Below are 14,801 nucleotides of genomic sequence, written 5' to 3'. Positions count from 1 at the left end.
AATCATTTAAATTGAAAAATGTGGGCAAAAAATAATTTTAATTGAAAAATTAAAATCTAAATCATTTTTAAATATAGCTATTTCATACTCTATTACCAAAAAAGAACATTAATGCCCCATAAATATTTCATGTTTTGTACCAGGATTTAGTTACGGCTAACTTTGTTATTCTAATAGTAAATATAGTATAATTAAGTCAAATATAAAAAACGCAAAATCAATATTTCAATACTTTATGTTTTCGTTGGTAAAAAAAAAAGAAAACTTTCTGTTTTCTTCTTTGCTATTATCAAATATTGTTTCTTATCTCCCTCAAGCAGAATGTTTGGACTGGGACATGCGAAAGAAAATTAATGACCATGAAGAAGCTGATTTTAAAATAATAAATGGAATATTCGTTAAAAAATAAACAAAATATAGAAAGTAGAGAAATAAATTACTCCTCCGGTCCTAATTATAAGACCCAATTGACTTATTTGAGGAGATTAAGGAAGTAAGTTAAGTTGGTTATTTATAATAAATAAGTGTTGTCATTCCTAAAATATCCTCGCTAATTAAGTATATTGGCTAAAACTATCATTATTAGAAGGATTATCTTGGAAAAAATGCATAAATATAAGAGACAAAATGGATTAGGGTCTTATAATTAGGACCAAATAAAAAGTCAAATGGGGTCTTATAATAAGGACCGGAGGAGTAGAATAAAGCTGCAAACGAATTCCTAGTTATTAATTGAAGAATGACGGCACGTGGGATGTTTACGTGATTGACCAAACTCTGCTTCCCTTTTAAAATATTTAATTACAAGATATAAATAATAATTAGTATAGTCATTTTCAAAATTAATTTAGTATCACATGCGTTAAAAGATAACTTTGGTCATAAATTTCGAAATTTATGAATAACTTTGATCCTTTAAAAGCAACTACTATATTTTATGAGATTAGATTTTTAATCTGAATCTCATGAAATCTTTTTTTATATGCAAGTTTCTAAACTCATTTTCTTTCTGGATTTCTTTGAATTTAGCTGATTCTTTTTCTTTGGACGAAGAATTTCTTGGTTGATTCAAAACTCATAACCCGGTCAATTTTTTAAAATATACGACCATTTCTAATAATTCATTTTGAGATGCTGACTAATGACTAAAATAATAATTCGTTTTTAGATATTGACATCTGGGCGTGAGGGCGAGTCTAGAGAACTAATCAATCATTGATTATTTAAACAAAACAAAAATGACGACCCGACAATCCCAGATAAAATTGAGACGTGAACAAAATCCTGTACGAAAGAAAAAATAAAAAGATAAAAACAAACTAACATCATTTCATGAGTATATTATGCAAAAGTCTGAAAAATCAACGTATTATTTATAAATAATAGGGGTACACGTTATCAGAATTTATGTATTTACAATTTAAGAACTCTAAAAGGTTATATAGTTGATTTTTTTAATAAAATGGAAAAATGATATATTAAATAATAACTGAAGTTTTACAGCAAATAAAATTGGGAAAATAAAAGAAGACACATAAGAAAAAGAAGAAGCATGAATAGCTCTAACAACTACTGAAGAGAAGCGACGAAGCAACTTCGAGATATTTTTATCTAGAATAACTTTGGAAGATGCCCTTTTAGATGAGAAGTCGATGAAAAGCTTCTCAACACAAAGTATTTTAAAAGATCTGAATAAGTTATGAATAATAGAATTCACGTATATGATTAAATAATAATTTTAAATTTTTATAGATACAGCCAAAATATTATAATTTGAATAAAATTTTGAAAAAAAAAACTATTTTACAGTACTATACTTCTTTTTAATTTTAAACTTGGTACATGAGTTTTTTTTTCCTTAACTAAATAATTTAATTTTACGCTGTTCACACTATTAGCCATGGGTAAGTGAGCAAAATTAAATGATTCAATATGAAAAAAATAGATACCAAAGTAAAAGTTAAAAGAAAATATAGGTATTTGTACAATGGTTTTTCGTAAAAGTTTTGGGATGGAAAAATTGAATATTTTTTTTTCCTTATGGTAGGCGCAAATTGACCTAACATTAAAAGGGGAATTAAAAATTAAAACGTCAAAATCAGAAGACAAATTGGGCAATTGGGAGATTATATAAAGTCAAATCCACATCGATGGGGAAATGGCCCCTCCCCTCTGAAAAACATGCTAGACGGAGACAGATATAAGAGCCACCTAGCCTCTCCGCCTTCTTCTTTTCTTTTATTATTTCTTTTTTTATCCTGTCACTTCACATGGATCCATCTGAGTTTTGATTTCTTATGCAGCTGTTGTGACCTCCAATATGTGGTTTTGTTTCAGGAGACTACAGCCAAAAAGTGAAATTAGAAAAAAAAAAAAAAGAGCAGAGGAAATGAAAAATATTGCACATAGGCAAATTCGTATTATTTTAAAAAGGTTAAAATGCTTAAATTTAAAATGGAGAATATTGTTAAAAATCTCAATTGCAAAATTTATTGCTAAAAAATATCTAAAATCTGTTTCAAGAACCAACTGTAGTGCAGCCTATTTTTAACAAGTATACTGATTTTAACTATATGTAAAACAGAAGACATTTGTATATAATGAAAAAAGGTTAATTAAGCAATTTTCTGAATTAACTAGAAATGAGAAATGATGCAAGTCTAAACGCATAAGAAACGCGTAATGGAGAATTACCTACTACACTGGCTAAGCACGAGACAACACTCAACGTCTCATTCTTCCCATCTTCCAATCAACTTTTATAATGACATAATTTTGTCAACCATTCATTTATTAGTGCTGCTCATTTCACAGCTCATTTTGTTTTGTTTTTTTTTAATATTAAATTAATTAGCCAAAATTTAAAGCATATGGTAGTCACGACCAAACACTAATTCTTATATATTTTGTATCAATAAAACATAAACATATTTATCAATGCTGTATAATCATAAAATCATAAATAAATGTTATGCTAAACTTTTTAACACAACATGTATGTGGGCAAAAAATAATAATAATAATGAAACAACATGTAATATGAAATAATTTTTTTAGAGCACTTATATTTTGAGCGGGGAGAATGAGAAGGAAGACCTCTCAAATATGCATATTATAGGTTATGATCCTGAAATGGGGGCTTAATTTCTCTAAAGTGTTTAAGAACTTCATTAACATTAATTTTTATTGTGAAATGATTATCTTGTTGGAAAATGCCAAACAAATATCTTTGAATTTCAAAATTTTAAATCTTTACTGTGCTTCAATAATAATTAATGATATTTAGAAAACAAATGACAATATATTTTTATAATTTTTTTATTGGGATTTTCAAATTTTAAAGATATTTTCTTAAGCTTCTCCCTATCTTGTTCATAATTAATCATTAAAAAAAAAATTCCACTGCCAATAGCCATGGTCGAAGGTCCAGTATCAAAAAAGAAATGATCTATAAATTAATGACCACTTAAAAAAACAATTTTAATTATATAAAATGATAATAAAATTTTAGATGAAAATAACTACTATTTATAGAAGAATGAAACAATTAAAATTGTTATTTCAAAAAAAATAAGCCATTTCATGATCCCACTTTTGAGAGGACTTTAGTGTCTGTTTGGGAGGGCTTAGTTGTGATTCTCTCTTCTTGTCACTTGTAAATGTAAATGTAAATGTAAATGAAATTATAATAAATGATATGATTAGATATCAAACTCAAATAAATAAATAAATAAATGAAGAGGGTTTATTTTTTTTTTTTGATCTGAAATGAAGAGGGTTTATGAAACATAGGCAATAATGATGATGATATGGTGGGAGTGACGAAGGGGCAAGGAAAGTATGAATGATTACACAACTCAGAAGGGCCGCATTTACAGGCATGCTAAACAGCATTGGTCACCCATGAAGCAAAGCACAATTATATAAAAAACATTTATATTATTTATGAAATAATTTCATTTCAATTTAATTGAGGAGATGCATTAAAAAAGGTAAAATCTATCTATTAACATAAAAAAAAAAGGCAAATCTACCCATATAAAAACATTTATATTATTTATGAAATAATTTCATTTCAATTTAATTGAAGAGATGTATAAAAATGTTAAAATCTGCCTTCTACTATTAACATATGAAAACTAATCTACCCATGTAATTAATACAGATAAAATTGTCACAAGGCCGCCATTCAGATTGCTGGCTAGACCAATAAAAAAAATTAGGATGAGTTTTTCATGTCATTAATATGCTAAATGATAATATTTTATTTAATGTAGCTTTTAATACACTTTAAAAGTTATGTTTTAAATATTTTAAAATCTGATTGGTACCTTTTTTTTTTTTGATGAAACGGATTGATAGTTTCCATGTATGATGTAAATTGTTAATTGATACAGTGTATATTAAATTAGATATAAAACTCTACATTTCCACTCTCTTATGAAATCTGAAAAAATTTCCATGATTGGAGTTACTGAGTTCAGTTTTTATTTTATGGATGAAAGCAAACTCATTTTAGATAATTATGTGTTACTTAGTAGATTTGAAGGGTTGAATTTTTATATATTAAATAATAAATATTATTCTTATTCTTAGAATTTTTAAACTATCTAGGCAAAACTAATTATATTTACTCAAAATAATTTTAATTTTGTGTTTTGAATTGAAAAAATTTAATCAATGTCTATGTCTAGGAGAGGCTAGTTAGTTGCTACAAATTTTTTTAAAAAATTACTAAAATCGTCAAGTTAATATTTAAAAAAAAAAATAGTAGCAACTAACTAGCCTCTACTAGACATAACGAGTTAATAATTTTTTAAATGATATAGAATTTGATGATAATTAATCCATTTATTAATGAAATAAAATCTATATAAAATTGAATTATTCATACATAAAATTATATTGACACAAGGGCAGCTTTCATTCTCAAACTTCAAAACAACATAGTTAGTTTTATTTAAAAAAACATTATATTAAAATTTTAAAGAAACAATAATTAATTTTAAAAATTATCATTTAAGTTTAACAATATTAATGCTACATGTACAAAAAATATTTTATAAAATTACGGAAAAAAGACTAAATTATATTTTTGCCAAGTATGTTATTGAGAAGTAGTTTATGATTGCTCATCTCATATTACGGGAATCCAGCCTATAATCCAGTCATAAAATAACCAGCCAGATAAATATACCTTCCAAAGATATTTTAATTTCGTAAATTTAATTTCCTAACGCTCATTTAATTTTCACCAAAAATAATATACGCGAGGGGATAGAAAAAGAGTACTTTGTCAGTTGTCAGGTTGTCTTTTAGTATAGTTTAATAAGGCTCACCAAAAGCTCACCAATTCGCTTTTTCTTCTCCAACGCACAAACCAAAGCACTGAACGAACCCTACGGAGTCCACATGAGGTGCTCATCAAATCTATGAGCACCCCATGCTCAGTGCCCCAAACGACTTCGTTTTTGTATAGGTGGGAGGCAGCTTCAATTAATTTTTGAAAGAATTACAACCAAGTCTCGTACAAGAGAAAAAACTACTAAAAAACTCAATGACAATCTGAGCAGTCTGTAATGACAAGTTCAAGTTTTAAAACGGAGAATAACAACTTCTGAAACTTATTTTATAATTTTTTTATATGGGATCTCATTGTAATTCTCTTTTAATTTTTTTTTGGGCTCCACGTGATGCTTCCATCGGTCCATCTCCCTCTCCTTTTTTATTAGGTTAGCCACACTTTTTTTAGAAAAAAAAGTCACTTGATTTTTATTTTAGCATTTTTTAATTAACACACATATATATTATACGTATTTTAAAATTATATTTAAAGTAAAATTAGGCTTCCTACAATACTTCACAAAAAAAATTATAGTGACACAATATGATTGCCCATAATTTTTACAGGGATTAAAACACACATAGCATTTTGAAATATCTTTTAAATAATTAAAAACACACCTAACATTCTCAAGTGTTTTCTAAGTAGTGTTTGATATATTAAATTAATTTGTGGTTCATCCAAAAAATCAAAGTATTTTTCAGTATTTAAAAGATATTTTAAGATGTTGGATGTATTTTGACTCCTTTAAAAATTATGAATAATCAAATGTATAGGAGCCTACTTTTAGTTTAAATATAACTCTAAAATATATATTACCTCCTATCTTTAATATAAGAGCTAGATAATTAACTTGGAGATATTAAAAAATTAATACAGTTATTTGTCACAAATATGTATTGATCTTTCTAAATTATTTTCAATTATGTGTATTGGATAATTAAAATTATCACTTGGTGAAAATTTTATACAGTCAATAAAAATATTTTAAAAAAAGATATAAGATAAAATGGATCGAGATTTTATATTTAAAATTAAATTTAAATCTTAACTAATTTTTTTTATTAACAATACGAGATAGTAGCATATATTTGTGTTAGCAAAGCAGCCCGATGAAAAAAAGAGACAGACGGAGAGATGGAAGCATCACGTGAAGCGGAGAAAAAATTAATTGAAGCTGCCTCCCAGCTACACAAAAACGAAGTCGTTTGGGCGCTGAGCATGAGGTGCTCATAGATTCGATGAGCACCTCATGCGGACTCGATCTGGAATCCTTTCTGCTGTTATCTCCACACAGACACTCCAACATTACCTATTTCTCATTCTCTCTTTGTTTTCGCTCATCTCTTTCGTTTCTTCTGCCTATCGATCACCCATGAACATCCCTCTCTCTTGACAAAATCTCACTTCCCAAATCGCCTCGCCATGCTCTCCCGGAAATTATCCGCCTCGCCGTCGTCCCCGGTTGTTTCTGACCCATACCCACCTCCTCTTTCTCAGAATCAGCCGCATCCCTCTTCCAAGTACCACAAAAGCCACCATCTTTTGCCTCCGCTTGTCGCTTCCGCCGCCTCTGTGTGCTCCTTCTTCCTTCTCTTTTTCCTCTGTTTTCGCAGACTCGCGAGAAAACGCACAACCCCTTCTTCTGATTCTGAGTCTAAGCCTCCTTATCGTTTCTCGTATTCCCTCCTCCGCCGTGCCACGTCATCCTTCTCCACCCGCCTCGGCCAAGGCGGCTTCGGCCCCGTCTACTCCGGTACTCTGCCTCCGACCCGACAACCCATCGCCGTCAAGCTCATGGACTCTGCTTCTCTCCAGGGTGAGCGCGAGTTTCACAACGAGCTTTTCTTCGCCTCTAGGCTTCACTCTCAGCACGTGGTTTCCGCCATCGGCTTTTCCTCTGACAGAAATCGACGGAGGTTTTTGCTTGTCTATGAGTTGATGCATAATGGGAATCTCCAAGACGCGCTCTTGCACCGCAAGTGCCCTGAGCTGTTGGATTGGAAGAAGCGGTTTTCCGTCATCGTCGACATAGCCAAAGGGATTCAGTATCTTCACTCTTGCGACCCACCCGTGATTCACGGCGATATAAAGCCCAGTAATATTCTCTTAGACCGTTCTTTAACTGCAAAAATTGGGGATTTCGGACTTGCACGGTTGAAATCGGAACCCCAGATTGAAAATGGGATTCTGAACTTAGACGGTATTGAAAAGAAGAATGGTGGATTGGAGTTAGAAGAGGAGAAGAAGGGTAAGGAAGAAGAATTAGAGAGTAATGGTGGGTCATTGATTGAAGAAACACAGAGCGTCAATACCGTTGACGAAGATAGCTTAGCTGCGGATCAATCTCCGGAGGGTTTTGTCAGGATACCCATATCTTGCGATCCAACCGTGATTCACGGCGATATAAAGCCCAGTTCTTTAACGGCGAAAATTGGCGATTTCGGGCTTGCACGGTTGAAATCGGAACCCCAGATTGAAATTGGGATTTTGAACTTAGATGGTATTGAAAAGAAGAATGATGGGTTGGAGTTAGAAGACGAGAAGGGTAAAGAAGAAGAATTAGAGAGTAATGGTGGGTCATTGATTGAAGATACACAGAGCGTCAATACCGTTGACGAAGGTAGCGTAGCTGCGGATCAATCTCCGGAGGGTTTTGTCAGGATACCCATATCGGAGCCGTCCCCGCCTCCAATGGAGGTGGCGACGGGAGCGTCACCTTCGGAGGCGAATTTCGACAAAGTAAGCGTTCAGAGCGAGATAAACATTTCCTTGAGTTCTAAGAAAAGCGGAAAAGTCTTAAAGAGCAATTCCATGAAGGATTGGTGGTGGAAACAAGACGTGGAAGAAGCAGCCTCCCCCATGGGTGAGCATAAGAAAGTGAAGGATTATGTAATGGAGTGGCTTGGAAGAGAAATAAGCAAAGAAAGACCCAAGAGCGAATGGGTTGCGGCAGAGGTGGCAGCAGCAGCTACCTCCAGTAGTGGAGCAACAATGGAGAAAACAGAGAAAAAGAAGAGCAAGAGGCGCTTGGAATGGTGGAGATCAATGGACAAGGAAGCCATTAATCCTAAAGCTCTGAAGAAGGAGAAGAGAAGACCAGCGAGAGAATGGTGGAAAGAAGAGTACTGTGAAGAGCTTGCAAAGAAAAAGAAGAAGAAGAAGAAGAAACAGCAGCAAAAGAGAAATGGAATAAACAGTGACGATGATTGGTGGGTAAGAGACGCCGAAGATTTATATGGAGAAAGGAAAAAGGCCAAAACCCGTAAAAACAGTCGTGGTAATTTAGATTCATGGTTAGATGGATTCAGCGGTGAGTTATTCAGAGCTCGAAGAAACAGCCATGATTCTGCAGCAAGCTGGGAAATTCCCAAGAATGGTGGTGTTAGTAGTACCCCAAGCATGAGAGGAACAGTTTGTTATGTTGCTCCTGAATATGGTTTTGGTGAAGATTTATCTGAGAAGTGTGATATATATAGTTTTGGGGTTCTATTACTTGTTATAGTTTCTGGACGACGTCCACTCCAAGTGACTGGTTCGCCATTATCGGAGTTTCATAAAGCAAATCTACTATCATGGGCACGCCATTGTGCACGCAATGGGAAGCTACTTGATCTGGTTGATCCGTCTATTAAGTCATTAGATAAGGATCAAGCTCTTCTCTGCATCACTATTGCTCTTCTTTGTTTGCTCAAGACACCTTCTCGTCGTCCTTCAATGAAAGAGGTTGTGGGAATGCTTAATGGTGAACTTGAGCCACCACAGTTACCAGTTGAGTTTTCACCATCGACCCCGTCTCGCTTCCGATCCCAGGCTCGCAGAAAGGGTCCCTAAGTTTATTCCTATTCTTTCACTTTTCTGGTATATACTGCTGATCTTAGCTTGCCGTTGACTGTTATATCTGTATAAAGAAGATGAATTTAGGGATGAAAAGCTACATTCTTACTGCTTTGCTTCGCACTTTCTTCTCCTTTTTGGGTTTTGGTTTGATACGTTATGGCCTACCATTCGGAGATTGATGTGTGTTCTCACTCACTCCCACGCCAATGGACAGAATCATAATGCTGACCCACTTGGAAATTTCTTAACCCACATAGACTTTTTGGGGCATGCCTTGAGTGATTTCTATGCTTGATGAGAAATTATGGCCCTTGCTTTTTGTGGTAGTGTGTCATTGTAATTGTCATCTTCTTACTTTCAGAAAATGAATTTGCAGCTTACCTTCATGGCCGTCCGTTCTGTGTGCAACTTTTGTGAATTGACTAATGGGAAAAGAAGAAAAGTGGTGTTCACACCCCTTGTAAATAAAGCATAATATATTGGAATTTAAACAGGAACATAAGATAATCTGTTTCAGATTCTGGTCATGGAAGATTTTGCAGAGTTCAAGGTTTACTGAATATGTGCCTTGTTACACAACAGCAATATTCTTGAACTATTTTTGAGATATACTGAGATTTTTGTGGCCTACCTAGCTATAGAAATTTTCGATGGTTTCCAATTAAATTAAGTTCTCACTTTAGCTGAAGTGATTTGCTTTTGTCTTGGATGATGATGATTCTTCCTAAAGCCTAAGATGGTGGAAAAGGGACGAAGAATTGTATAATATGGGAGACTAAACTGATGATTAATGATAATTTCACAACACTTTCGCTTTACGTCACCTGAGCCTGCATATGCAGTGTGTTGCTATAATGGAAAGCATAGCTTCAGGCACAAAAAAATAGAAGAAGGCATAGCTGATGTAAAAGCTGGATGATCCGGGCGTTAGTATCTTCACTTTTACTGATTAACATGCTTTTGCTGGTGTGCACTTGAATCTGGATTTAGAACAAAGATATACTCCTTAGATCTTAATATATGATCCAATTACTCAATTTAGAAGTTGATATTGATACTATATGTAATACATATTTTATATGTTTATCAATTTTTTTCTCAAATTAACCTTATTGATATTCTCCCAATAATGAAGGAAATTAAAAAAGATATTTAGGATATTTAAAAAAGAAACATATCATATTAACCAATTTAATTAACATCCTCAATATACTCACATTAGATAGTTAGGCTTTACATTAAGGACCCGAAGAATACCATTTAATTATCAGTTATGATCAATACAAAGTGTTTCATGCCTATATAAGATGATTCGGTTGGTAATACTTCTTTGACCTTATTTATAAGGTAGAGAGAGAAGGTATTTTTTTGGTTCTGTTTATAAAACACTGAGAAAATTTTTTTATATGGACATATAATTTTACCCATTATTTATTATTGTGTTAATTTTGTTTACATGAAGTATAATGTACATTAAATAGGAATAAAGTTGAAAAGTTATTGGATTGTAGATTAAAGTTAATGAAATTTAAGATTTTTTTTTTTATGTATGTGAAACATATTGAAAATGACTTAAAACTAGAAGTAGAAAAGTATTTAATAAAAACGTGGCTTTGAATCTTAAGACTTTTTTTTTTTTGGTTAGGTCACTTCGAAAAAATTGTGAAACATTGGAACATTTAAAACTGATGCAATGTTGTTTTTAACTGTCTTTGTTAAATCCACCATTAATGCAAGATTTTTCTTTAACTTAATAATAACATAATTTGGACTGTCATCAAGAAAAAAAATATTACATTGATTTTAAAAGGTTGTGTTAATAAACTGTTTAAAATATGGTTTAGAGTTCTTATAACCTTTTTGAAAATACTTTTGAGTAGAGGTGTTTATGAATAGAGTTGGGGCTGGGCAGGACATGACTCCTGCCCAATGTTCAGCCCAAAGAATAAGTAGGTTGTATTTTGCAGCCCTGTCTAATAAAAGTCATAACCACTTTGGTCAGAACAAGAGTGGGTTGGGCAGGGTAGGCTTTCTTACCCAAGTAATGACACCTTGCTCATAGTATGTAAAAAAAAAAAATCTAATTATATCTTATTAATACTATTGTGAATTCATACCTTAAAATATTTCAAAATAAGCCTACATTTTGAGTCTTAAAATTTGAAACATAATGTAAGCTAAAATTGGTACAGTGAAAATGTTTATTGCCTATACATTGAAGTTATCTGTGTGTTTACGATGAATCTACTTATATTGGCCAAATAAACTATAATATATAGATTACATTGCATTTAAAAATATATAATTAAAAACTACTAAAATTGTGGATTAAAAACTACTACTACCTCTGCTGCATATTAACTCCTAAGGCTTTGGTAAGAAAATAACAAAGATCTCGTTGTGATTATCCTTACCCACAGTTTGTGACTTATAGCCCCAGTGGTCTGGCCTCAAGGTTCAATCAATTTAGTTAAATTAATGAGTAAAAGTTGGATAATACACTCTCATAATTATTTGAAAAAAAAAGAGCTATTAATTCATTGAAGCGGTAGACAAATAAATGAACAATAATTGATATTATGGGAGAGTGCAAGCAACAAAAGGAGATGGTTGAAAATTAATATCACACTATATACTATTATTATAAGATATATAATTATATATTTTTTTAGGCGGAACCAAATAGACAGGACAATATACCCTGCCCGTGATAAGCCTGACCCGATTTTTTTTTTTTTTTTAATTAAGACGGGTTAGGCAATATTTTTGCAAGCTTGAGTGGGTATAGCGAGTACTCAGGTTTCATGAATACGTAAAAATAAACTTTAATCCTTCAAAAGAACGTCATGCTTGATTGCCTATTTCTTTAGAAGTAAATGGGGAGAATTTCAGTTAATCCCCTACATGTAACTTTATTTTAAATAGGAATCAAAAGATTTTAAAATTACATTGCTACTCCTCTTTATAAGATAGAAAAGAAGATTTTTTGGGGCCATATTTATACATCAAATTTTTAGTATAAATATGCTATTTTGTCCTTCATTTATTATAGTGTTGATATTTATTTTTTAAAAATATATATTAAATAATAATAAAGTTAAAAACTTGTTATATTTTAGTAGAGAATTAATACAATTTAAGATTTTTTTTTTATTTGTGTGAAACATACTGAAGATGTCTTATGAATATGATTAGAATAGTATATCAAAAGACCAAATTGAATACCTTTCCTTCGTTAGTCGTTAAAAATGTTTATATGTATTTATAAATTCATTTGTACACACTCAGTAAATTTTTGTATTAGGCAGTTGTTTTAAATTAGGACTTACAAGCTCTCATACAAATACTTGTTGCTTTACTATTGAGAGTTGTTAACATGCTTATCTACACTCATAAAAAACTGAAGGCATTTTGACCATTTACCATCAACATATAATTTCACTTTGGTGTTTTGGTACTGCAATATAATTTCATGATCTTTTGATCCTTATTTAAAAATAAAGTCTCATTATTGGGTAATTCTCCCAAATAACTTCCCTTCAGGCTTCGGGGTCCACTTTAGCTGAAGTCAATAGTAATCACTTTCCAAAACTTTTGTTACGAAAGCTTTGATCCCAGTGTAGGACAATTGAATGATGGAAACGTAACAAAATGAAAATCCTTGAAAGTCATTAACCTCAGCACCCTTTTTTAAACTGGGGACCAAAATTGACTTTGCGAATTCTACTATTTCAATGTTTGTATGTGAGGAAAAAGCAATTTTTTTTTTTTTTAACATAGAAGTCCAACATTTGACCGACACACATTGTTTTCTTCTGTCTTTAACATGGCCATGTTCACTTGTCTTTTCTTGCTTTATGGTTTCTAGTTAATAATTTGCTTTTTTTTCTTTTCACTTTTTCTCCATTATGTTCACGTGTAGTCATGCATCTATAATTATTTCACATCAATTATTTAACACTATTATTTCTTTGGATCGAAATAATAGCTACGTATGCTCCCCCCCCCCCCCAATGCATATTGTATTCAGTAGTGTTCTAGTTTTAAGGCACACTACTACTTTCAAAGCGGCAATTTATTGTCAGCACCTTTTTCTTAATTTTGAAATTTTATCCAGAAGATTAAGACTATACTTATTACAAGAGTTTTATATTTAGGACCGGATGAGTATATAGCAACAATTTGTTTGGAATTGTTAGGCTTATTCCTTTTTTTTTTTTTTTAAGGCATGGGTATCCTTCTATCAAAAGCAATCATGTTTGAAACATTATTAGGTACTAAATGTGAACATTTCTTTCAATAAAAATTTGAATTTTTTTTTGGTTATAGAATAAAAATTTGAATATTGATTCATTTACGAGGAATTAGTTTTTTTAACTAAACCAAAGCCTCATTGGATGGGCTTATTAATTAGGTGTGCCCGGGAAACCTGACTTCACAGTTCTCCCAAAAGCGAGCAGTGTCTGCTGAAAGGCCGTGCTTTAATCCGTCTTTGTGGTATTGGGCTCAGGCCCAATTCTAATTTGGTCCAAACGGGCATTTGTATATTAAAAAAAGTTTCATTTGTTTTATTTTCATGACATTTATGGTTTCATATTCAATATTTTTAGTAAAAGGTGAGAGAATAGTTTGCTCTGTGCTCACCTGTAAAATATGCTTTTCAAAAAAAAAAAAAAAGTAATACGCAAGTTGCTATAATTATCATCCAGGCATCTATGTACGTGCATTAAATTTTATTTAATATCATTTTCTTATTGAGTTAACATGGTTTTCTCAATTACAAGTATTAGTTTTTTTGCCAAAAAAATTATAGGTATTAGTTTATCATTATAATTGGTTACTTTCTTTTTTTTTTTTTTGAGCAAAAACAAGTCCATATTATTAATTTCTCAAAAAAAGGTTACACACACTAATAACCAGAAAGAAAGCAGAAAAGACAACACGCAGAAAGCAAGAAGAAAAACAAAAAGAAGCCTAGGGTACAACCTAAGTCAAGAAAAAAAGCACCCTATTAACCTATACCTTTCCTATCAGTCGAAGAAGAGCCAGTACTTTCCAGGTCCTGCAACAGAATTGACCTTAGAGAGGGTGGTGGAGTATCAATCCACCCTTGCGGTACCACACCCCTCATTGCCCAAGCTGCAATTCTATCAGCAGCATTATTGCCTTTACGAGAAACCAAAGACAAAACCCAGTTGCAGTCACCTCTTCCCAGCTCTAAGCACTTCATTAATAAATCTCCACACCTCCAGTCGCAGGTCAAAACCTCTCCATTATTCAGACATCTATACAATTCCAAACAATCAGTTTCTAAAATCACCTTGTCCCCGCCAAACAGATCTTTAATCCTGAATGCTTCCAACATGGCCCAACACTCAGCCATAAAAGCAGATTGAGCATCCACTTTCAGGTTTACTCCCCCTAAAAATCTCCCTTTACTATCTCTACCAATCACACCTATACCAGCAGAGCCACCCTGTGCATCAAAGGCACCATCTACGTTAATTTTTACAGTACCTTCGTTCGGCTTCTGCCATAAAGAATTTCTATCAAAATTCTGTACATCCGTCAGTCTTCCACTTCTTCTGCTTACACAACCCCAAAATTCATTAGTCAA

The 14,801-nt window shown here is 32.2% G+C and overlaps 1 protein-coding gene across 1 annotated transcript; it reads left to right on the top strand.

The window, feature by feature from the left end:
* Positions 1-6,590: 6,590 nt before the first annotated feature.
* On the top strand, positions 6,591-9,570 carry LOC114726151 (receptor-like serine/threonine-protein kinase At4g25390). Its single transcript, XM_028912717.1, has one exon. It carries the CDS (start codon positions 6,770-6,772, stop codon positions 9,176-9,178), a length of 2,409 nt encoding a protein of 802 aa, XP_028768550.1. The 5' UTR covers positions 6,591-6,769; the 3' UTR covers positions 9,179-9,570.
* The last annotated feature ends 5,231 nt before the right edge of the window (positions 9,571-14,801 follow it).

The sequence above is a fragment of the Neltuma alba genome, unplaced genomic scaffold, assembly GCF_004799145.2.
Source record: "Neltuma alba isolate B1F8T4 unplaced genomic scaffold, ASM479914v2 tig00012343_pilon, whole genome shotgun sequence".
Classification (NCBI taxonomy): Eukaryota; Viridiplantae; Streptophyta; class Magnoliopsida; order Fabales; family Fabaceae; genus Neltuma; species Neltuma alba.
Note: the sequence above shows the minus strand (reverse complement) of the source record. Positions and strands in the feature narration are given on the sequence as shown.